Source organism: Stomoxys calcitrans, chromosome 1 (assembly GCF_963082655.1).
Source record: "Stomoxys calcitrans chromosome 1, idStoCalc2.1, whole genome shotgun sequence".
In the NCBI taxonomy this organism is placed as follows: Eukaryota; Metazoa; Arthropoda; class Insecta; order Diptera; family Muscidae; genus Stomoxys; species Stomoxys calcitrans.
This window is the reverse complement of record NC_081552.1, coordinates 75471588-75497183: the sequence shown is the minus strand read 5'-3', so window position 1 is coordinate 75497183 and position 25596 is coordinate 75471588. Positions and strand designations below refer to the sequence as shown.

The following is a 25596-nucleotide window of genomic DNA, read 5'->3' as shown; positions in this document are numbered from 1 at the left end:
ATTCGCTAAAAATTCTTTGCACTTCCAAATTCATAATTTCTGATATATAATAATAGACAACATACCTGTACATTAGAAATCATTGTCATTTTGGTTTTTATCAAAATTGGTTTTCTGTCAAGACAAATTTAGCTAAAATAAATATCTTATCAATAAAATAAATTATTGTATAATAGCCCATTGTTACCTCTATCCATATTTAGTATATATATTTAGTTAAATTAAAAGAATCTTTCCTAATGATTTCTTATTTCCATTATATTGGGTTGCCCAAAAAGTAATTGCGGATTTTTCATATAGTCGGCGTTGACCAATTTTTTCACAGCTTGTGACTCTGAAATTGCATTCTTTCTTCTGTCAGTTATCAGCTGTTACTTTTAGCTTGCTTTAGAAAAAAGTGTAAAAATAGTATATTTGATTAAAGTTCATTCTAAGTTTTATTAAAAATGCATTTACTTTCTTTTAAAAAACCCGCAATTACTTTTTGGGCAACCCAATAGCAGTAAAGTTCATTCCATATGACTGTTGGCCCATAATAAAATAAAACGCTGTGGCACAAAACGCCTATATAAAAGTGTCTTAAATTTAAGGACCTTATCAAGTTTGCCATATGAGCGACATAAAAACATTTGCCCATTACTAGTTGAGCTCTTGTTAACCCGGATACTATATTTTTGGTTTAAAATCAAATTTCTCCTTTCCAAGAATTATTTTGGTTTGAATATTTTTATCAATGTTGTGATTAATAACAAGTAAAATCGAATACCATCCACCATGGATCGCATTTGTCATATTTTTGGCTCGAATTTTTGTTACAGTGGAAATTAAAAAAAACAAGTAAAAGCGTGCTAAGTTCGGCCGGGCCGAATCTTATATACCCTCCACCATGGATTGCATTTGTCGAGTTCTTTTCCCGGCATCTCTTCTTAGGCAAAAAAGGATATAAGAAAAGAGTTGCTCTGCTATTAAAACGATATCAAGATTTGGTCCGGTTCGGACCACAATTAAATTATATGTTGGAGACCTGTGTAAAATTTCAGCCAATTCGTATAAGAATTGCGTCCATTGGGGCTCACGAAGTAAAATAGAGAGAACGATTTATATGGGATCTGTATCGGGCTATAGAACGATTCATGAGAGGATCCGTCGTACAAAATTTCAGGCATATCGGATAATAATTGCGACCTCTAGAGGCTCAAGAAGTCAAGATCTCAGATCGGTTTATATGGCAGCTATATCAGGTTATGAACCGATTTAAACCATACTTGGCACAGTTGTTGGGTATCATAACAAAACACGTCGTGCGAAACTCCATTCCATTTGGATAAGAATTGCGCCCTCTAGAGGCTCAAGAAGTCAAGACCCAAGATCGGTTTATATGGCAGCTATATCAGGTTATGGGCCGATTTGAACCATACTTGGCACAGTTGTTGGATATCATAACAAAACACGTCGTGCACAATTTCATTCTGATCGGATAAGAATTGTGCACGCTAGAGGCTCAAGAAGTCAAGACCCAAGATGGGTTTATATGGCAGCTATATCAGGTTATAGGCCGATTTGAACCATACTTAGCACAGTTGTTGGATATCATAACAAAACACGTCGTGCAAAATTTCGTTCCTATCGGATAAGAATTGCGCACTCTAGAGGCTCAAGAAGTCAAGACCCAAGATCGGTTTATATGGCAGCTATATCAGGTTATGGACCGATTTGAACCATACTAGGCACGGTTGTTGGATATAATAACAAAACACGACGTGCAAAATTTCATTCTGATCGGGTAAGAATTGCGCACGCTAGAGGCTCAAGAAGTCAAGACCCAAGATCGGTTTATATGGCAGCTATATCAGGTTATCGACCGATTTGAACTATACTTGGCACAGTTGTTGGATATCATAACAAAACACGTCGTGCAAAAATTCATTCCAATCGGATAAGAATTGCGCACTCTGGAGGCTCAAGAAGTCAAGACCCAAGATCGGTTTATATGGCAGCTATATCAAAACATGGACCGATATGGCCCATTTACAATACCAACCGACCTACACTAATAAGAAGTATTTGTGCAAAATTTCAAGCGGCTAGCTTTACTCCTTCGGAAGTTAGCGTGCTTTCGACAGACAGACGGACGGACGGACGGACGGACGGACGGACAGACGGACGGACATGGCTAGATCGACATAAAATTTCACGACGATCAAGAATGTATATACTTTATGGGGTCTCAGACGAATATTTCGAGTAGTTACAAACAGAATGACGAAATTAGTATACCCCCCATCTTATGGTGGAGGGTATAAAAAAGCAAATATGACCGTGCTAAGTTCGGCCGGGCCGAATCTTATATACCCTCCACCATTGATCGCATTTGTCGAATTCTATGCGCGGTATCTCTTCTTAGGCGAAATATAAGAAAAGATTTGCTTTGCTATTAAAGCGTTATCATGATATGGTCCGGTTTGGACCACAATTAAATTATATGTTGGAGACCAGTATAAAATGTCAGCTAATTTGAGTAAGAATTGCGCTCTTTGGGGGCTCAAGAAGTAAAATAGAGAGATCGATTTATATGGGAGCTGTATCGGGCTATAGACCGATTCAGACCATAATAAACACACATGTTGATGATCATGAGAGGATCCGTCGTACAAAATTTCAGGCAAATCGGATAAGAATTGCGCCCTCTAGAAGCTCAAGAAGTCAAGTCCCCAGATCTGTTTATATGACAGCTATATCAGATTATGAGCCGATTTGAACCATACTTGGCACAGTTTTTGGATATCATAACAAAATACTACGTTCAAAATTGCATTCCAATTGGATAAGAATTGTGACTCTAGAGGCTCAAGAAGTCAAGACCCAAGATCGGTTTATATGACAGCTATATCAAAACATGGACCGATTTGGCCCACTTACAATCCCAACTGACCTACACTAATAAAAAGTACTTGTGCAAAATTTCAAGCGGCTAGCTTTAATCCTTCGAAAGTTAGCGTGCTTTCCACAGACAGACGGACGGATGGCTAGATCAACTAGATCGAATGACATAACGATCAAAAATATATATACTTTATGGGGTCTCAGACGCATATTTAGAGGTGTTACAAACAGAATGACGTAATTAATATATCCTCATCCTATGGTGGAGGGTATAAAAAAAATGTTCTGAAGTCATAACAAGAAATTAAATCGCTTACGAATACCGCCCTCTGGGGGCTAAATTACTAAAATTGGGGGATGAGTTAATACGGAACGTATATCAGATTATAGACCAATTTGGACCACACTTGGGATGCATGTTGAAAACCATTGAAAGAGTAACCATGCCAAAATTCAGCCAAATTGCATGGAAATTGCTCCCTATTGGGGCTCAGAAATTTATATCGGGAGATGGGCTTATGCGGAGTAAGACCGGTTTACACCATATAAGATACGGATATTGTCAAAGATGTCAACTCAGCCAAAACTCTCAGCCAAATAGATCAAGTTGTTGCAAGCTTGGCCAAGTTCGGCAGAGCCAATCTAACATCGATTCTGCTAAAATTTGAAAAAGCGAAAATGTTTACGGTAATGGAAAAGAAAGGCCAGAGGTTACCACACACCAACAATCATGGTTTGACGCTTTCGCCCTTGGTGTAGATATTTCAATTATCAAGGTTTGACGGGCCGAACTTTTGAAACATACCACCATGATTATATTTCTAATTCTATTGTAGATAGAATTAAACAACCAAATATAACCATACACTGATATTTTTTATGGGAAATCGGTCTATATGGCAGGTGTATCCAAGTATGGTCCAATATTTAGGAAGGATGTGTGGGGCCGACACGGGATATTTGTGAGCACCACACAGGCTGCTACTTTGAGCTCCAGCTTGTGTGGTGTTCATCGTTATCACGGGAAGCTTAGCTGAAGGCTACCGGGCGCGTCCATAGGTTGCGGATGGTGGAAAGCTCCGTATTTATGAGAAGTAGCTGGAAACGCGGTCGCGGGCAGCGATAGAATTAAATAGAGGAGAGTGGGGGTCAGGTGTCACTAACAATACTGAGTGACAATGATACTCAAAATGACAAGGCGAGTTATTGGCCCTTTAAAATAAGCAATGGCCAACATCAGCGTCTGCTCCCAGGTTAGAGGGTGACTGGAGACGAGAGTCGGATTTTGAAGCAAGCGGTTCGCGACTTTGAAGGATAGATGCTGTCCCACAGAACAAGCAGTTGGGGCTTTGGGCCACCAACCCGCAACCAGAAAATTATAAGAATTACTCTGAGCAACAAAATAATAATAGGAACCGACTCCACTAGCGTTGAATCCCCACGCAAACGAAAAAAGGACCATGATTTACTGATCTGCACCTGGAATTAGAATCCAGAATCTTTTTAGAAAATTACAGTATACGCACTGGCTGATGTATTGGAAAAATACAAGGCAGATGTTACTGCCTTTCAGAAGGACATCTGAATGATCATGATAGGGAAGGTAAATATATTTAGTCCAACAGTCGGAAAATTTTGCTTCACGAGAAAACATCGGATAATGGATTGAGGCTAACAGACTAAGCCTAGGCGAAAACATGGTATATAGCATCACCAGATTTCAAAATAAAAAATCATCCACCGTGTGAAATGTAGGATCGATCCGTGGAGCAAATACAAATTCGGATCATTATCTTGTTGCAGCAAAGGTTCTCACCCGTTGAGTATAGCAAGAAAAGTACGACCTGACCCTGCACGGAAGCTGGACATTGAAAAGCTGAGACCACAACAGATGACAACGGCATACTCCACTCGACTGACCCAAGTGTTCCTTTTTCGATGATATAACGGCGGAGTGGCAAACCATTTATTTTTTTCTCCGGAAAAACGGGAGAGGTTGAGCGTCTTTTGCACAGAAAGAAAAAGGAAATGGAAAGACTCGAGTGTTAGCGAATCGAGATGTACAGGAGTCAGAATGAAATCCCGAAACTCTACCAAAGAATCAAACACCAAACCGACGACTTTGGTGCGGGTACATTCTCCTGCAGAGACATAGAAGGAAATCTGGTAACTAATACAGATAGCGGACCATCGTAGCGCAGAGGTTAGCATGTCCGCCTAAGACGCTGAACGCCTGGGTTCGAATCCTGGCGAGACCTTAGAAAAAATTTTCAGCGGTGGCAACATTTGTGAGGTAATATGCCATGTAAAACTTTTCCCCAAAGAGGTGTCGCACTGCGGCACGCCGTTCGGACTCGGCTATAAAAAGGAGGCCCCTTATTATTGAGCTTAAACTTGAATCGGACTGCACTCATTGGTAGGTGAGAAGTTTTTCCCTGTTCCTTAGTGGAATGTTCATGGGCAAAATTTGCAATACAGATAGTGTGCTGAAGATATGGAAATAACATTTAACCCAGCTGGTGTCCGATGATGTCGACGAAGAGGATACCGCGAAACCAATCCTTGATGATGGTATAGAATATTTACCTTCCAGTCAGCATGAGATCTAAGTAGCAGTGACCCGACTGAAGGGGGATCAAAGCAGCAGGAGCCGTCGGGTTACCCACTGAACTATTTTGTGACTCGCTGATACTCTCATATGTATCAGCTTGTCTCCGCAATCTGGCTAGAAGAACGCATACCCGATGATTGGAAGCTCATTATAATATGTCCCATTCACAAGAAGGGAGACAAGGCGGAATATGCCAACTAAAGAGGAATAAGTCTCCACCCTATCGCATACAAGATACTCTCGAGCATACTGTGTGAAAGATTTAAACCTGAAGTCAATAAGAAAATTGGACCTTATCAATGCGGCTTTAGACCTGGTAAATCCACCCCATTGAACAAATATTTGTACTGTGCCAAATTCTCTAAAAACCCGAGAAGAGAAGGTCAACTCTCACAATCTCTTTGTTGACTACAAAGCCGCTTTTGACAGCCCCATACGTTCAAATAAATTTCAAGCCATGTCTGAGTTGGGTATGACTGCTGATACATGTTCCTCAGTAATAATAGGAAAGAATCTCTTCGAATCATTCAATAACAAACAAAGTTTCAGAAAAGGAAGCTGTCTCCTTGTCGTGTGATCTCTTTTATATGCTGCTGGAGAAGCAAAAGGCCACCTCTCGACCGACGAAAAATACACAATACAAGACACTGATACTACCCGTGCTATTATTTGGGTACTTGTGAAAGCAGATAAGGCGGTGATTGCAGTATTTGAGAGGATGATACAGGTGCTTGGTCGAGTTCTTGTGCATAAAATCGTTGGTAACAGATATGGCTTAGTCCAGTGACCATATTCTGTGTTGTCTATTGTTGCGTTCTGATGGATGCAATCGTCGGAGCGTGTGCTATTATTTTATCTTCGAAAGATAAAATGTGTGCAAACTATTATTTAATGGTTGCTACATTACGTTTTTCCTACAACCAAACATCAACGAATAGGGCTCTTAGGACTGTGTTGCGTATGATTAGCGTTAACTGGACACATTTTCTTAAAATGTTTATAACTCACCTATTTTATAATCGATTGAAAAGCAATATTAATTACTTCGAAAGCCCATTTTACCTCCAATGCAGAAAATGTTGTCTTTAGATCTAATTCGTATAATAAAATTTGTATTCCTGTGTACTGCCAAAAAATAGAAACATATAAAAAATATCTTAATTCCATCCTTGTCGCTGGCTTTGGACAACCTGCAACTTCAAACTCAAGGTTCACCGCAATACACATGTCTAAATCTGTAGGTTATCTCGTGTGATTAAAAACAAATTTCACCGAACACAATTATTCCTTTTTTTGATTAGGGGTTGCAAAACAGGAAGGGGTGTGTGGTGAGAGGTTGTATTGCCCGTTGTCCCAACTCTAGTTATCCAAAGCTTTTTATTAATCGATATTTCATGGTTTTGTTAAATACAAACCCCTTTCATTTAGTTTCATAAAATGAGATTTTCACATTCTGATTTGAATAGGGCGAAAAGATTTCGCTTAGGTCTGACCCAGTCAATAAAATATCCTGAAAGCATTTCCATTAGCTTGTTTTGGGCCTGTCGTTGTTATTTAATTTCTTTGATTATATTGTTGTCATCTCCGTCTTTCTGGTGGGGCAATTGTAGTTGCCTGGTTCTTTACGTTATACATTTTTTACTCACCCCCGCTTTCTTTTATTCTACTTTTAGAGCCTATTTGAATTGGAGTTGGCTGGTTGTAATGAGGTCACTGAAGCTGGCCTCTGGGCATGTCTGACACCGCGCATTGTTTCATTATCCTTGGCCGACTGTATAAATATTGCCGATGAGGCAGTGGGTGCTGTGGCCCAGCTATTGCCATCCTTATATGAATTTTCACTGCAAGTAAGTGGAAGCCACAAGAAAACAACAGCAACAAAAACAAAATAATTATAAACTTAAGACATCACAAAGTTTATACTATTATTTCTTAATTACTTTTTGATATTTCTCTTTACAATGCAGGCTTATCACGTCACCGATGCAGCTTTGGGCTATTTTTCACCAAAACAAAGTCATAGTTTAAGTATATTACGCTTACAATCGTGCTGGGAACTAACCAATCATGGTATCGTTAATATCGGTAAGTGACATCAAGGACATAGGTATTGAAAGCATAGCATATGATAAAGGCCATACATTTTTTTGAACGGGAAAGTTGTTTTCCTGAATATTTTGCAAAAAAAAAAAATCTAACTGATTCATTCATAACTAACTAAAATAAAATAAAGTTATATAAGGTAAATAACGTTAAAAAATTAGAAAAAAATAAAGTAAAATAATATGGAAAGTAAAAAGCAAAATAAAACAACATAAATTAAAATCAAATTGCTCATGAAATGTGTATGCGAAAAGTTCCTATTATATTTATACCCCTATATAGGCCACCTTCTCTAAGGGAAAAAGATTTCACAAACGAACTTGAACTAAACATGAACTTAATAAGTAAAGGAAAAGTGTTAATGTAGGGGACATGAATATTAATATAGCCAAGGGGAAAGACAAATCAACTGCTTTGTATCGAGACATGATGTCTGCAAATGGACTACAATGTGTGGTGAATACAATAACGAGAGACGCTGGCAAAGGTAGTGGGTCATGCATTGAACATACGTTTGTTCGAACAAACAAATAACTACCGCCCAGGCCTTCGTCATTACAAGCATTCTCTCTGATCACTATGCCCTTTTCGGTTGCCTTAAATACACAGACAATAAAATAACAAAATATCAAGAGGTTTCTGATAATATACACTGAGAGAAATTAAATCAGGAACATAAAGATACCATTAATAAACACAAAGTAAATCAGATTATAAACAACACAAGCTGGGACATTTTAGACCCAAATAATGCATACGAAAAGAAATAAGAAATAATAGGCAAAAATTTTCAGGAAAGCTACGATAAGTCAAAACAAAACAAAAGAAAACTCAAACAAAGAAACGACTATCCTTGGCTAAATTATCAAATTATTACGTACTGCGATGTGAGAAATAAACTATACCAAAGCTAAAAGAAAAATAAAAATAATACACTGAAAGAAAAAGAATACAAATATTTTAATAATAAATTGAATCAAATCATAAATTACGCAAAAAATTAACATAGAAGAAAAGAATTTGAGAAAAATAGGAACAATATAAGAGGCACTTGGTGTTTAATAAACGATATAATTGGGCTAAAGACTGACGATGTAGACGATGTTAGAAAAAGTAAAAGCGTGCCAAGTTCGGCCGGGCCGAATCTTATATACCCTCCACCATTGATCGCATTTGTCAAGTTCTTTCCCGGTATCTCTTTTCAGGCAAACAAAGGATAAAAGAAAGAATTGCTATTCTAATTGAATTGAGTGTTAGAGACCATAGCAGAAATTTATGTGCACAATTTCAGCGAAATCGAATAAGAATTGAGCCTTTTACGGGCTCAAAAAAAAAATAGGGAGATCGAAAATTTCAGCCAAATCGGATAGGAATTGCGCCCTCTAGAGGCTCAAGAAGTCAAGATCCCAGATCGGTTTATATGACAGCTATGTCAGGTTATGGACCAATTTGAACCATAATTGGCACAGATTTTAGAAATTATAACAAAACATCTCATGCAAAATTTCAGCCAAATCGGATAAAAATTGCGTCCTCTAGTGGCTCAAGAAGTCAAAATCCTAGATCGGTTTATATGACAGCTATATCAAAACATGGACCTATATGGCCCACTTACCATCCCAACTGACCTACACTTATCAGAAATTTCAGAAATTGTGTAAAATTTCAAGCAGATAGCTTTACTCCTTCGAAAGTTAGCCTGCTTTCGACAGACAGACGGACGGACATGGCTAGATCGACTTAAAATATCATGACGATCAAGAATATATACACTTTATTGGGCCTTAGACGAATATTTCGAGGAGTTACAAACAGAATGACGAAAATAGTATATTCCCATCCTATGGTAGAGGGTATAAAAACTTTAAAACAACAGATCTACAAACTATATCGGAAAACTAAGCAATTAAATGTAAGGAACATGTAAATAATATTATCCGTTAATGCAATATAAAAATATTAACACAAACTCCATGTATTGTTAAAAATTAAATTTTTCTTGAAAATGCTGATGAAGTAGAAATTTCCAACATTGTCAGAGCTTTGAGTGTCAGCAAAGGAGCAGGAGTTGATGGGATAAGGCCTATAGATATACATTAAAAACAATGAGGGAAGACCTACCTACCTACCTTATGACAGCATAACCTCACTTATTAACTCAAGTATCCATGAAGGAATAGTTCCATCTGATCTTAAAACGTCAATAGTCAGACCTATTTACAAATCCGGCACAAAATCAAACTATCATAAATACAGGCCTATTTCAATATTGCCATTGTTTGAAAAAATCTTAGAAGAATAATCGTGAGAAGATTAAACAGCTTTTTAAATAAATATGGCATAATCAATATGGTTTTCTCAAAGGCAAAAATATAAACATACTGTTGGGCCATTTCACGTCTTACATAAATCAACAACTGGATATGAATATGAACTGTCTAGTTTTGTTTATAGACTTTAGTAAAGCAATTAATACACTACTCCATTCAAACCTTTTAAATGTGTTGGAAAGAAACGGAATACGAGGACAATACTTAGAGTGGTTCAATGATTATTTACAAAGAAGAACGTACAAGGTTAAAATTGATACCAATTGTAGTAATGAAATACAATCTAATTATGGTGTACTACATTGTTGTGAGCCACAAGGACCCATGGTGTCATGATAATGGTCTGATAATCAATGCAAACAAGTCTTAAGTTATGCATATTCGCCAACCACATCAAAAATCTTCAAATATATTAATAAAATTTCATAACTACGATTGCCGATATGAAAATAAATCAACATATGAAATGTGTAATGAGAAAATGTGACCAATTTATCGAAATTGTGGAAATATATAAATACTTAGGTGTAACGGTTGACAACAATTTCACCTGGAAGACACATTGCTAAACAATAAAATTCGTTCAACATCTTATATATTATACCATTTGAAAAACTGCGCACCACTCTTCAAGTATACTTTACACTGGGCGAATCACACATCAGACACGGTATAAAATCCTTTGGAACCTCAAGTCACATCAAAATTATACAAAAAAGACTGATAAAAACTTTAATGAGACACAAATCGCACACAGAAAACAGCAATATCTTAAATACTCGTACTATAACACGTAGAAACACACAATATGCTCAAAATCAAAACCCACATAATGAATTCTCACCAGAAATGATTTCAAACTTTTTAAAACGACATAACATCTTAAAAATAACAAATCTTTATAAATCTGTGATAATGAATGAGTTCGATGATATAAATCTGCTGAAACACATTAGCCACACATACAACACCATAAGATGGGGGGTACACTAATTTCGTCATTCTGTTTGTAACTACTCGAAATATTCGTCTGAGACCCCATAAAGTATATATATTCTTGATCGTCGCGACATTTTATGTCGATCTAGCCATGTCCGTCCGTCCGTCTGTCTGTCGAAAGCACGCTAACTTCCGAAGGAGTAAAGCTAGACGCTTGAAATTTTTGCCCAAACACTTCTTATTAGTGTAGGGCGGTTGGTATTGTAAATGGGCCATATCGGTCCATGTTTTGATATAGCTGCCATATAAACCGATCTTGGGTCTTGACTTCTTGAATTCTTGAGCCTCTAGAGTGCGCAATTCTTATCCGATTTGAATACATTTTTGCACGAAGTGTTTTGTTATGATATCCAATAACTGTGCCAAGTGTGGTTCAAATCGGTTCATAACCTGATATAGCTGCCATATAAACCGATCTGGGATCTTGACTTCTTGAGCCTCCAGAGGTCGCAATTATTATCCGATTTGCCTGAAATTTTGTACTGCGGATCCTCTCATGACCATCAACATACGTGTTTATTATGATCTGAATCGGTCTATAGCCCGATACAGCTCCCATATAAATCGATCCCTCTATTTTACTTCTTGAGCCCCCAAAGGGCGCAATTCTTATTCGAATTGGCTGACATTTTACACAGGTCTCCAACGAAATATTCGTCTGAGACCCCATAAAGTATATATATTCTTGATCGTCGCAACATTTTATGTCGATCTAGCCATGTCCGTCCGTCCGTCTGTCAGTCGAAAGCACGCTAACTTCCGAAGGAGTAAAGCTAGAAGCTTGAAATTTTTGCCCAAACACTTCTTATTAGTGTAGGGCGGTTGGTATTGTAAATGGGCCATATCGGTCCATGTTTTGATATAGCTGCCATATAAACCGATCTTGGGTCTTGACTTCTTGAATTCTTTAGCCTCTAGAGTGCGCAATTCTTATCCGATTGGAATGAAATTTTGCAACGACGTGTTTTGTTACGATATCCAATAACTGTGTCAACTATGGTTGAAATCGGTCCATAACCTGATATAGCTGTCATATAAACCGATCTTGGGTCTTGACTTCTTGAGCCTCTAGAGGTCGCAATTCTTATCCGATTTGAATGCATTTTTGCATGAAGTGTTTTGTTATGATATCCAATAACTGTGCCAAGTGTGGTTCAAATCGGTTCATAACCTGATATAGCTGCCATATAAACCGATCTGGGATCTTGACTTCTTGACCCTGTAGAGGTCGCAATTATTATCCGATTTGCCTGAAATTTTGTACTACGGATCCTCTCATGACCATCAACATACGTGTTTATTATGATCTGAATCGGTCTATAGCCCGATACAGCTCCCATATAAATCGATCTCTCTATTTTACTTCTTGAGCCCCCAAAGGGGGCAATTCTTATTCGAATTGGCTGACATTTTACACAGGTCTCCAACATGTAATTAAATTGTGGTCCAAACCGGACCATATCTTGATATCGCTCTAATAGCAGAGAAAATTTTGAAAATTTGTACAAGAAATTTACAGAAATATACAGAAAGTCAATCCAAAACCGAAATGTTTTTTTTTCAATTTCAATTTGAATTTTATTGAGTAACAAATTGTTTCCATACATAACAAATAATCCCCGCGAAGCCGTGGCTTGTATGCAGGTTTTATAAAAGACAATGTATAAAAAAATTAATTAACAAATTTGATTCTTAGTTCATATTTTACAATATTATTTAAATTTTTCGCTTCATTGCGAGTTTAAGAAAAATTGTTTAATATTTTTTCTTCTCTTAATTTTGTTTTGTAAGCTAAAAATTTCCATTGGCAAGGCGTTTAAAATGCTGGGTAATTGTACTTCAATCGAGTTCTTGCCATATTTGTTATTGAATCTTGGCGTTTTAAATCTTCCTTCAGCTCTTCTTCTCGTATTATGGGAGTGACTGATAGGCTCCAAAAAATTTGCGTCTTCGAATTCCTTGATTATTGTTGTTTTATAAATGTTCTTGATGGTCATTATATTTTGAATTTTCATGAACTCCTTTATTGTCTCTTCGGGTGTATTATAATTGATCTGATTTTGTCGGACGGAAGTGTATCTTTGGGTGAGAGTGGAGGCGTATTGTAAGTGATTGCGGGGTGAATTGGCTGATTTATTTTTCATTAATATTTTAATTAGCCTATCTTGAGACTTTTGTAGTGTATTGCAATGAGAAGAGTTTCCATATGCTGTAATGCCGTGACGTATGTAGGATTCCGCTAATGAGTAGTACGCCTGTTTGGTTACGTGTATTGGCGCACAATTATTTAGATGATAAAGCACATAGGAGACTTTTCTTAACTTTTTATTCAGGTTCAGAATATGTTCCTTCCAGTTAAAATTATGGTCAACCATAACTCCAAGGTATTTATATGTACCAACTACCTCGATTATTTTATCGCATGTATCGTTTGCAAATGTTGTAGATAGTTGTTTCTTATGCAGGCAGTCATTGTTATGAAACTTTATGTTTATGTCACACGTTGGAATGTGAGGCTGTTTAATATGCATTAGCTTGGTTTTGTTCGCATTGATGATTAATCCATTGTCATGGCACCATTTTGTTATGTTGTAAAGCTCATTTTGCATATTCTCTACTGCTCTCTCCAAATCATTGTGCGCAACAATTATAGCCGTATCATCAGCATAGGCAAATATTTTGCTGCAGTTGGCTTGTCTAATCATTTCGTTTGCATATATTAGGTATAGTATGGGCCCGAGTTTTGATCCTTGAGGAACTCCATAATGCAAATCCTTCTCCTGGCTCAGATGTTCATCAATTTTGACTCTGTATTTTCTGCAGTACAAGTAGTTTTTGATCCATTCAAGGCAGTTTCCTCGTATGCCAACTCTTTCCAGTACATCAAGAAGTTTTGCATGTGATAAGGTGTCGAACGCTTTGCTAAAGTCAACAAATAGTACGAGGCAATGCATTTTTGTATCTAGACATTTATTTATATATGATGAAAAGTGACCCAGTAGTTGGTTAATATTTCGTCCTTTTTGGAAACCATATTGCTGCTTGCTTATAATCTTATATCTGCACAAAAAATCGTTCATCCTTCGTACAACAATTTCTTCCAGTACCTTTTCGATCACTGGTAGAATAGATATTGGTCGATAATTGTTATAGTCAGTTTTATTTCCATTTTTATATATAGGCCTTACAAGTGCAGTTTTAAACATATTGGGAATTACGTTTTCATTTAAACTGGAGTTTACAATGTTGGTTATTATTGGTGCAAATATTTCTGCATTTTTTCTAATATCCACCGGTCGAATCCCATCAAAGCCGGCTCCTTTATTGGAATTAATGTTTTTAATTATATTTAAAATTTCAGTTTCATTGGTTTGTTCCATAAAAATTGTATTTTGGGCTCTTATTACTTGAGAAAAGTTTGTTTTTATATCACAGTCATGAAGAATATTTTGGACATTTGCTTTAAATTGTATAGCGAATTCTTCGGTAACTATTTTTAGGTCTATATTTTTGAAGTTTCTCTTTATGACTTCATCCACATTGTGAGTTTTTTTCCCGATAATTTCATTTATTAATGACCAGGTACCACGCATGTTTTTTCTATTTTTTATGAATTCCTTCATCCTGTATTCATTTTTGGCATTGTTTATCATTTGGTTAAGTTTGTTGTTGAATGATTTATATTCTCTTTCTTTTTCTAAATTGTTTCTGTTTTTTCTATGCCGTTGATAAAGTTTGTCTTTCATATCGCAACATTTCAAAATTTGGTCACTCAGCCATGGATAATTGTTTCTTTTTTTGATTTTTTTTGACATTTGGGTCGAGTTTGAATATATTTCTTTGAATTTGAGATACATACTTTCAAATTTTGCGTTGCAGCTTTCATTTTGATTAATTATATTCCTCCAATCTGTTTTTTTTATAAGATCATTTACTTTTTTAGAATTTACTGAAAAAAATTTAGATGGCTCCTTGCTAATGCTTGCATTTCCCTTCGATGTGCATTCGCTGCTTATAAATTGGTTGTTGTCGACTCCCATACATCCGAATAGGGAGTAGTGATCCGAAATAGTAGTGAGTATAACCGATGCGCTAGCTGATGGTATGGATTTGGTTTTACGTATAAATAGGTGGTCAATGCACGTACCTTTATTTTTGTTTACCTCTTCTCTTGTTATGTTGGTAACCATGCATTCTAAACCATAAGCGGACATCATATCCAAGTAAGATCTAGTGGTTTTGTTTATTTCTGCGGCTATATTAATATTCATATCACCAATTATTATTAAGGCCTGATTTTTATGAATTTCTTTAATACTATGTTCCAACTCATCTATAAACAATCTTGTGTTTTTACTTGGAGGGCGATAGATAGATAGAATAGATAGTTCTTTATTGCCAATCGATATGTCTAGTCGAATTGATTCATAATATTGGGTAGTAAGATTCATTGTGATGTACTTTAAGTTTCGTTTCACATATATGGCTATACCACCGCCAATACCCTCTCTGTTAAGAAAGGTGCCATTGAAATCATTAATATTAAAAAGGTCATTTTCATCATCTGCAATATTTGTTTCGACGAGTATAATTAATTCAATTGAATCGATGATTTTATTTATGTTGGCCAAGAAGGTTGAGAAGTTTTTTCTTAACGATCTAATGTTCATATAAATAAATGAAAGTGGATACTTCAAATAAAACTCACTTATTTGATTGTAATTATAAATTAATTCAGTATTATTGTTCATTTTATTTTACTTTTTTATCAATCTTTTTCTTTATCTATGTAATTGTACTTTTCAAATTCAGTCCTTAGACGTAATTCACTTTTAATGTATTATGAAGTCTATTTCTTCGATTTTGATATATATATATATTTGTATTTTCTTTTCAACAAATAGTTCAACTTTTCCTATATTTTCCCAGTTCTCTCTTATTGTTTTTATTGCAATCAATAATTTATAATCGCTGTGTTTAGCATATCATTTGTAAATCACTTTCACAGTTGATGTTGACTACGGGAGATTTCTCAATTTTTCGTGCATAAATTTCCCCATGCTTCACCCATACAAACTTCCAATTGGCATCGCTGGCTTTGTTTTTTGCCATCCACAACAAATGTCTTTTGCTTGCAGTCAACTGATCATTTATATAAATGTACTTATGTTTGCCCGTTCCATCGTCATTGTTGACATCAGTTGCTTCGATTCTATGCCTTTCAATTTTGTCCATTATTTCTCTCTTCTTACGAAGAGAGCTGAACTCAACAATAAGCTTTGTTTTCCCTTTCGTGAGGTATGCGTTATCGATGTCGTTCTCAGTCATTTGTACATTCAGCTTTGCTGCTATTTTCTCTACTGTTTCAACTGCGTTTATGTTGTTGTTGTTTAAGTTGTTAATTTCAATGTTTTTCTCTAATACTTTCTGTTCAAGTTTACTTATTTTTGTTTCCATTTCATACATACGTTTGTCTTTCTCTCTGTTCTCCTTTTGCAGTTCACTGACCTGGCTGCTGAGACTAGACACATTATCATTGATTTGCATTAAAGTTGCTTGTTGATTTTGTAGTTGCATACTTATAGACGATAGTTGAGCTGTCATTTGCGACATATTTAGCATCATTGTTTTCATTGCTTCGCTTATGTCTGATGTAGAGATGTTTTGTTGTTGATGTTGTTGTAGAGTTTGTTCTTGTTGGATTTTGGTGTTTGGTGCGTTGTCTTTGAAGCGCTTGTTGTTTTCATCAAATAATTCATCGTCTTCATCGTTTCTTCGTTGTTTTTGTGTTGGGGAGTCAGAGACCAATATGTGGTAAGAAGAGTTTCTTCTTTCTCTGCATTTATGACACTTCCATAAGGCCTTTTTTTCGGCACTCATCCCATTGTAAGACGATTGTTGGATAGAACAGCAAGGTGAAAAATGAAAACAGGCGTCACATATGCAGCATTTCATAAATTTACTTTTAATTGACAATTCGCATTGTGCACATCTTAGAGTTTGATTTGTTGCCATTACGCAATCACTTACTCTCTCACACTCGCGATAACAATCAAAGAAAAATATAAAATAGAAACAGATAAAAATTCTGGCTTTATGTGTATCTATGCGCTCAATTTCAGGACGCGTCCGTTCGCAATGAAGGCAGCTAACTAACTGTGAAAAAAAGAAATGATTTTCCTTGGCTTAATGAGCAATTACTAAAGTACTGTGATATGAGGAGTCGGCTGTATAAAAGATACAAAAAAAAAAATAATAGAGACATTGAACGAGATTATAAAATCTATAATAACAAACTAAATCAAATAATAAATAATGCTAGAAACGAACACGGGAGAAAAAAATTCATAAACAAGTAAAAGCGTGCTAAGTTCGGCCGGGCCGAATCTTATATACCCTCCACCATGGATCGCATTTGTCAAGTTCTATAAGAAAAGAGTTACTCTGCTATTAAAACGATATCAAGATATGGTCCGGTTCGGACCACAATTAAGTTATATGTTGGAGGTCTGTGTAAAATTTCAGCCAATTCGTTTAAGAATTGCGCCCATTGGGGCTCACGAAGTAAAATAGAGAGAACGATTTATATGGGATCTGTATCGGGCTATAGACCGATTCAGACCATAATAAACACGTTTGTTGATGGTCATGAGAGGATCCATCGTACAAAATTTCAGGCATATCGGATAATAATTGCGACCTCTAGGGGTTAAGAAGTCAAGATCCCAGATCGGTTTATATGGCAGCTATATCAGGTTATGAACCGATTTGAACCTTATTTGACCCAGTTGTTGAAAGTAATATAAAAATACGTCATGCAAAATTTCAGCCAAATCGGATAGGAATTGCGCCCTCTAGAAGCTCAAGAAATCAAATCCCCAGATCTGTTTATATGACAGCTATATCAGTTTATGAACCGATTTGAACCATACTTGGCACTGTTGTTGGATATAATAAGAAAACACGTCGTGCAAAATTTCATTCCAATCCGATAAGAATTGCGCACTCTAGGGGCTCAAGAAGTCAAGACCCAAGATCGGTTTATATGGCAGCTATATTAGGTTATGGACCGATTTGAACCATATTTAGCACAATTGTTGGATATCATAACAAAACACGTTGTGCAAAATTTCATTGTGATCGGATAAGAATTGCGCACGCTAGAGCCTCAAGAAGTCAAGACCCAAGATCGGTTTATATGGCAGCTATATCAGGTTATGGACCGATTTGAACCATACTTGACACAGTTGTTGGATATCATAGCAAAACACGTCGTGCAAAATTTCGTTCCAATCGGATAAGAATTGCCCACTCTACAGGCTCAAGAAGTCAAGACCCAAGATCGGTTTATATGGCAGCTATATCAAAACATGGACCTATATGGCCCATTTACAATACCAACCGACCTACACTAATAAGAAGTATTTGTGCAAAATTTCAAGCGGCTAGCTTTACTCCTTCGGAAGTTAGCGTGCTTTCGACAGACAGACGGACGGACGGACGGACGGACGGGCGGACGGACGGACGGACGGACGGACGGGCGGACGGACGGACGGACGGACGGACGGGCGGACGGACGGACGGACGGACGGACAGACGGACGGACATGGCTAGATCGACATAAAATGTCACGACGATCAAGAATATATATACTTTATGGGGTCTCAGACGAATATTTCGAGTAGTTACAAACAGAATGACGAAATTAGTATACCCCCCATCTTATGGTGGAGGGTATAAAAACCGACATAACATCCGCGGAACTTGGTTATTAATCAATGAAATTACTGGCAAAAAAAAAATTAAAATGTGGATGAAATAACAAAAAAAAACTTTAAAAATGAAAATCTTAAACAAGTAACTGAAAATTTTGCTATCAAGTTCAAAGAAAACGTTGTGAATATTTTACATGACTGTGACATCAAAACCTGGTCTAGCAGAGAAATTAGGATACCAAACTCAATTTATATAGAACCAACAACGGAATTGGAAATATTGAACATACTTAGCAAACTTAACATAAAAAATGGTGCAGGAGCCGATGGAATCAGACCAAAAGACCTAAAATCAACCTCCAAACTTTTAGCTCCTGCAATAACCAACATCGTAAATGCAAGCATAGCAGAGTGTTCAGTGCCATAAATGTTAAAAACTGCTCTTATTAGACCAATATACAAAAATGGAATTAAAAACGATTATAATAATTATCGACCAATTTCTATTTTACCCGCAATAGAAAAAATATTGGAAGAAATTATAGTAAGGATTAGAGGATTTCTTACTAAATATAAAATTATAAATAAACGTCAATACGGATTCCAGAAAGGTAAAAACATAAACCAATTACTTGGTCTTTTCTCAACGCACTAAACAAACGTCTAGATAAAAGAATGCATTGCTTAGTTGTTTTTATTGACTTCAGCAAAGCGTTTGACACACTATGCCATAAAAATATCATACGAATTCTTGAGAGAAATGGAATTCGAGGACAGTGTCTGGAATGGATAAAAGATTACCTGGATCGCAGAACCTATAAAGTAAAAGTTGAAAATAGCTTAAGCCAAGAGGTATGCTGAACGTATGGAGTTCCCCAGGGATCAAAACTGGGACCTATATTGTTCCTGATATACGCCAATGAAATGCTGAAGCAATTGAATTCCAGCGAGACTTTCGCCTATGCCGATGACACTGCCATTGTAGTGGCTCATGAGAAGCTTGAATCAGCAATTAATATAATTCAATCGGAGTTAAATGTCATATCTATATGGTGCCATGACAATGGACTGGTTATTAATGCAGCGAAAACTAAACTGATGCACATTAAATTACCCAGTGTGCCAAGCTGTGTGATAAATATAAAATTTCATAACTATGATTGCCTGCACAAAAACAAGTCAACTTCAGCACTCCTCGATGACAAACGTGATACTCTCATAGAATCTGTTAACACGTACAAGTACCTGGGAGTCATGGTAGACAGTAATTTCAGCTGGAAAACACACATTCAAATTTTAAACAAGAAGTTACGCAGTGCTGGATATGCCATTTTCCATCTTGGCAACTATGCTCCCCTAGAATCATACATCCGTCATGGAATCACTGCTTTTGGAAATACATTGCTCTTCAAAATATTACAGAAAACACAAAACAGGCTACTTAAAATATTAATAAAAAGCAAACCGGTACACTCACAACCGCAGATTAACTTGCGAAACGCCAACCATCATAACTCCATCAATCAAATATATACACACAATGTCGATAACCACAATATTAAAGAATTCGCAAAAACACATAACATCTTGACTGTAAAAAATATATACAAAACCACCATAATAAATGAGTTCTACGACGACTCATCCCTATTGCCAATAAATCATCAATACAACACAAGCAGACGCGCAGAAGACGCGCAGAAGGAAGATACAATATACCCAGATTCAACAATAAATATGGGAAAAATACAATAGATATACAATTGCCTTCTGTATTAAATGCGATACAGCCTAATGTCCTCTGTTTACAAAATATATTTAAAAGAAAAAATGAAATTAAGAAATTCTTTATTAACTCGCAATGAAGCGAATAAACAAAATTGTTAAAATTCCTTTGCAAAAGATTACCTTATAATACTTTGTTATCCATTTTTATCTAATCTGTAATGTTTAATAATGTATTTAATTCAGTACTACGAATTTTGCACTTTTACAACACTTTTACAGGCAAACAAGCCTTAGGTTTCGCGAGGCACAAATTGTAATGAATCTTCATCTAAATAAAAATTATTTACACAACAAACAAACAAACAAACAAACAAACAAACAAACAAACAAACAAACAAACAAACAAACAAACAAACAAACAAACAAACAAACAAACAAACAAACAAACAAACAAACAAACAAACAAACAAACAAACAAACAAACAAACAAACAAACAAACAAACAAACAAACAAACAAACAAACAAACAAACAAACAAACAAACAAACAAACAAACAAACAAACAAACAAACAAACAAACAAACAAACAAACAAACAAACAAACAAACAAACAAACAAACAAACAAACAAACAAACAAACAAACAAACAAACAAACAAACAAACAAACAAACAAACAAACAAACAAACAAACAAACAAACAAACAAACAAACAAACAAACAAACAAACAAACAAACAAACAAACAAACAAACAAACAAACAAACAAACAAACAAACAAACAAACAAACAAACAAACAAACAAACAAACAAACAAACAAACAAACAAACAAACAAACAAACAAACAAACAAACAAACAAACAAACAAACAAACAAACAAACAAACAAACAAACAAACAAACAAACAAACAAACAAACAAACAAACAAACAAACAAACAAACAAACAAACAAACAAACAAACAAACAAACAAACAAACAAACAAACAAACAAACAAACAAACAAACAAACAAACAAACAAACAAACAAACAAACAAACAAACAAACAAACAAACAAACAAACAAACAAACAAACAAACAAACAAACAAACAAACAAACAAACAAACAAACAAACAAACAAACAAACAAACAAACAAACAAACAAACAAACAAACAAACAAACAAACAAACAAACAAACAAACAAACAAACAAACAAACAAACAAACAAACAAACAAACAAACAAACAAACAAACAAACAAACAAACAAACAAACAAACAAACAAACAAACAAACAAACAAACAAACAAGCAAACAAACAAACAAACAAACAAACAAACAAACAAACAAACAAACAAACAAACAAACAAACAAACAAACAAACAAACAAACAAACAAACAAACAAACAAACAAACAAACAATAATAACTAATATGAAAATAATTTAAACTAACATAAAATAAAACAATTAAAAATATATTAAATTTGGCAATGCCGATTTTTTGATACCCACCATGAATATATGTGTTATACAAGCAACAGTTCCAAATTTTAACGAAATCGGGTAATAAATGCCCATTTGATGTGCTTCGGACCCAAAATCGGCAGATTAGTCTACATAGCAGCTGTATCAAAATTTTATCCTATCAAGACCATCTGCGGTTCAGACAACAGGAGGCTTAGTCCAACTCACTGTTGTAAATTTCTGCGAAATCGGGTGCAAATACCGCATTTATGGTCTTAAGACCATAAATCGACAGATTGGTCATAGCTATATACAAAATATGATCCGATGGAACATATTCGGATCGGATGTCGGGAGTCTTTATACAAATGTACTTTAAAATTGTTAGCGAAATCGGTTAAGAAATGCGCCCGCTATGGGCCTAAGACCCTAAAGCGGAATATCGGTCTATATGGCTGCTATATCTAAATATAGCCAGACTTGGACCATATTCGTGGCAAATGTCGGGAATTTTAATGTTTGTCCATAGTGGCATGGGGCGGATTGATATCTGCCCCCTCTTTTCAACATAACTGCGGCGTGAATACGGACGGAAATACACATAGACATCGTTAAATCGTCTTAGAATTATATCACGATCAGAAATATGTATACTTTGTGGGGTCGTTGTAAAAGAAATGACTAAAATAAATAAACCTGCAATTGATGCTGATATATTTGGTTAGGTAGTTGTTTGGTAGCTGCGATAAATGCCAACCAAAAAGTAATGATCTGAATGCACACAGAGAACTATGAGGAAAAACAGATCAATTAAAAACAAGTAAGAACGTGCTAAGTTCGGCAGGGCCGAATCTTACATACACTCCAGCATGGATCGCATTTGTCGAGTTCTATGCGCGGTATCTCCTCTTAGGCAAACAAAGAATATTGAATAAGAAATGTTATGCTATTGGAGCTATTTCAAGTTATAGTCCGATTCGGACCATAAATGAATGATGAACAATGTGGAATTCATTGTGTAATACTTCAGTTCATTCTGATAAGAATTGCACCTTGTAGGAGATCTGGAAGCAAAATCGGGAGATAGGTTTATATGGGAGCTATATCAAGCTATTGATCGATTCAGACCCTACTAGACACGTGAGAGAATGAGAGAAGCCGTTGTACAAAATTTCTGCTAAATCGGATGACAATTGCGCCCCCTAGAGGCTCAAGAAGTCAAGATCCCAGAAGGGTTTATTTGGCAGCTTTATCAGGTTATGTATCGATTTGCTCCATACTTAGCAAAATTTCAGCCAAATCGGATGAGAATTGCGCCCTCTATTGGCTCAAGAAGTCAAGATTCATTGTCGCTTTATATGACAGCTATACCAGATTATGAACCGATTTGAATGATACTTAACACAGTTATTGGAAGTGATAAAAAAAAAAACGCTACGTGCAAAATTTCAGTCAAATCGGACAAGAATTGCGCCCTCTAGAGGCTCAAGAAGTCAAGACCCAAGATCGGTTTATATGGCAGCTATATCAAAACATGGACCGATATGGCCCATTTATAATCCCAACCGACCTACACTAATAAAAAGTATTTGTGCAAAATTTCAAGCGGCTAGCTTTACTCCTTCGAAAGGGACGTGCAGACGGACGGACGGGCAGACGGACGGACGGGGCTAGATCGACTTAAAATGACATGACGATCAAGAATATATATACTTTATGGGGCCTTAGACGCATATTTCGAGGTGTTACAAACAGAATGACGAAATTAGTATACCCCCATCCTATGGCGGAGGGTATAAAAACGAAGAAGAAAGTGCCGCATATGGCGATGGTTGTCTTCCATAGACAAGGACAGCAAACTTTGTGAAGTCTTGTTAATTTTTCTTTCGAGATGAGCTTAATTATCGAAAATTTTTATGGAAGGGAAAAATTAATGCGATAGCGAAACACCACACTAACAATGATTTGACGCATTTCAACCACTTGGTAAGGGGTCATCATCAGAAATCTTTAGGTGTTGGGGGTTTAATGGTAGGTTGTACTTGGGTACTTTTGCATAAGCTCACAAGGACTGTTGATTGACTGGCCGACTTGTAGAAGAATACCCCCGATGACGGGACGGAATCCCAAAAACTGCAACCCGGTTCACATTTCAAACAAATATTTGAAGCATTTTGATTTAAAACCAAATAGAGATTTCAGTAATAAATAAATAAACTGGATCGCGTTTGTCAACTAACAAATAAGTTGGACAACCCTGTGAAGTACGCAAACCAAAACCACATGATCTTGAAAAAAAAAAGGTTTTTCTACATAAAAATATTAAAAAGGTCGGTATATTTACATAAATAACAGTTATTGTTTTCCCATTTTGTAAAGTCCTTGGAGTTAAAAAAAAGCTTGTCCCAAAACATTCTTGCTAATGAAAGCACTAAAGGGAATTATTGTGAACGATTATATTGAACCTCCCAGTTAATGAATGCCCTCAACCATGGCCTTTGGAGAAAAAAAGGAAAACATACACATCCCAAATGCCATTAACAACCTTCAGGGCAAAAGAACATTGTTGTGCATTCTCTCGAAAACATCAATAAATGGAATTAAATTGCATATACCAGGGAGTTGGCATATACATAACTACACTGACAATTGTAGCATGCATTGAGGCATTGTACCAAATACCAGCATTTTTCCTTCACATTCCATATGTGGCACACTGCATAGGGGGCGAGTCAAAGAGGAGGTAAGAGAGACTAGGTTTGAGACAATTTGTAGGTAGCTTTGAAGGTAACAACCTCAATGCCCCTGACAATACCAAACCCCAAAGAACAATTGCATACTTTAAGCTGCTCGAGCTGGTGATGTTGCTATTGTTGTTTTTGTTGGTGTTGTTGCTTTAAATAACCTTGTACAAAGTACAATAATTGCTGTTTTCCTGTTTCGAAGAAAGCAAAGACCTCAAACCAAATGGCCTCTCAACAACCACAAAGCCACTCTGGCTTAACATTTTTGACCCATAGAGGAAGCTATGACTCTCCTCTCTCTCTCTTTGTCTTTGCCATACACCTGCAGCCTTACTCAAAAGGTAGTTTCATTTGGTAGACTTTTTCATCTCCCCGCTTTAGCTCTGACTTAGTGCCTTCACATTTCTCGTTTTCATGCCTGTTTTACGTTGGTAATGTGGTTTTTGCCCTCCGTTCTTGTGGCCAACAAAATTTTAGCATTTGCATTGGGAAATTAGGAATTCGCATTGAGTAGAGTTGCATGTTAAACGCAAATCTCGATACCAGAGCGCAATAGCAAAACCAACCAATAAAAATGAGGCTCTTTGGCAACGGTTGAAGGTTATGAGCTGCGAAGTGGGAGTTAGGGAGGAAGTTATTCTTAGGCAGAAGGACAAAATGCGGAAAACTCATTTATCGACTAGGATGCTAAAGATTGAATTCTTAATTCCTTTGTTTGCAAAGCTTAATTAGATGTTGCATTAGAACTGAAATGAGAATCCAACTTTTTATCAGGAGTATATTTGGGCCTTATAACATCAAAATCGATGGGTTTGCGTTCCTTTCACTTAAAGTTGTTGGGGGTTCTCTTTGTAATCGAAATTTATTTAGTTCATAATATTGAAAACTAGCCTACTTCTAGGGACATAGTCCCCTAGATGTATGCATTCTGCTTAATTTTTAAAATATAAAAAATAGAAAAGTAAACTTGAGAAATGCGTACCTCAGATCAACGGATGTAGGCTCCTATTGGAAAACTTGCGGCTCTTAAGAAACAAAAATT

The 25596-nt window shown here is 36.2% G+C and overlaps 1 protein-coding gene across 4 annotated transcripts in view; it reads left to right on the top strand.

Moving 5' to 3' along the window:
- The window catches only part of LOC106092612 (F-box/LRR-repeat protein 16), a 531167-nt gene that overhangs the window by 229788 nt on the left and 275783 nt on the right, over positions 1 to 25596 (top strand). For all 4 annotated transcript variants that reach the window (XM_059361491.1, XM_059361481.1, XM_059361485.1 and 1 more), the window contains exons 3-4: positions 7168 to 7341; positions 7462 to 7579. In XM_059361491.1, coding sequence (XP_059217474.1) covers positions 7168 to 7341; positions 7462 to 7579 — 292 coding nt within the window. The remainder of the gene's footprint in view (positions 1 to 7167; positions 7342 to 7461; positions 7580 to 25596) is intronic.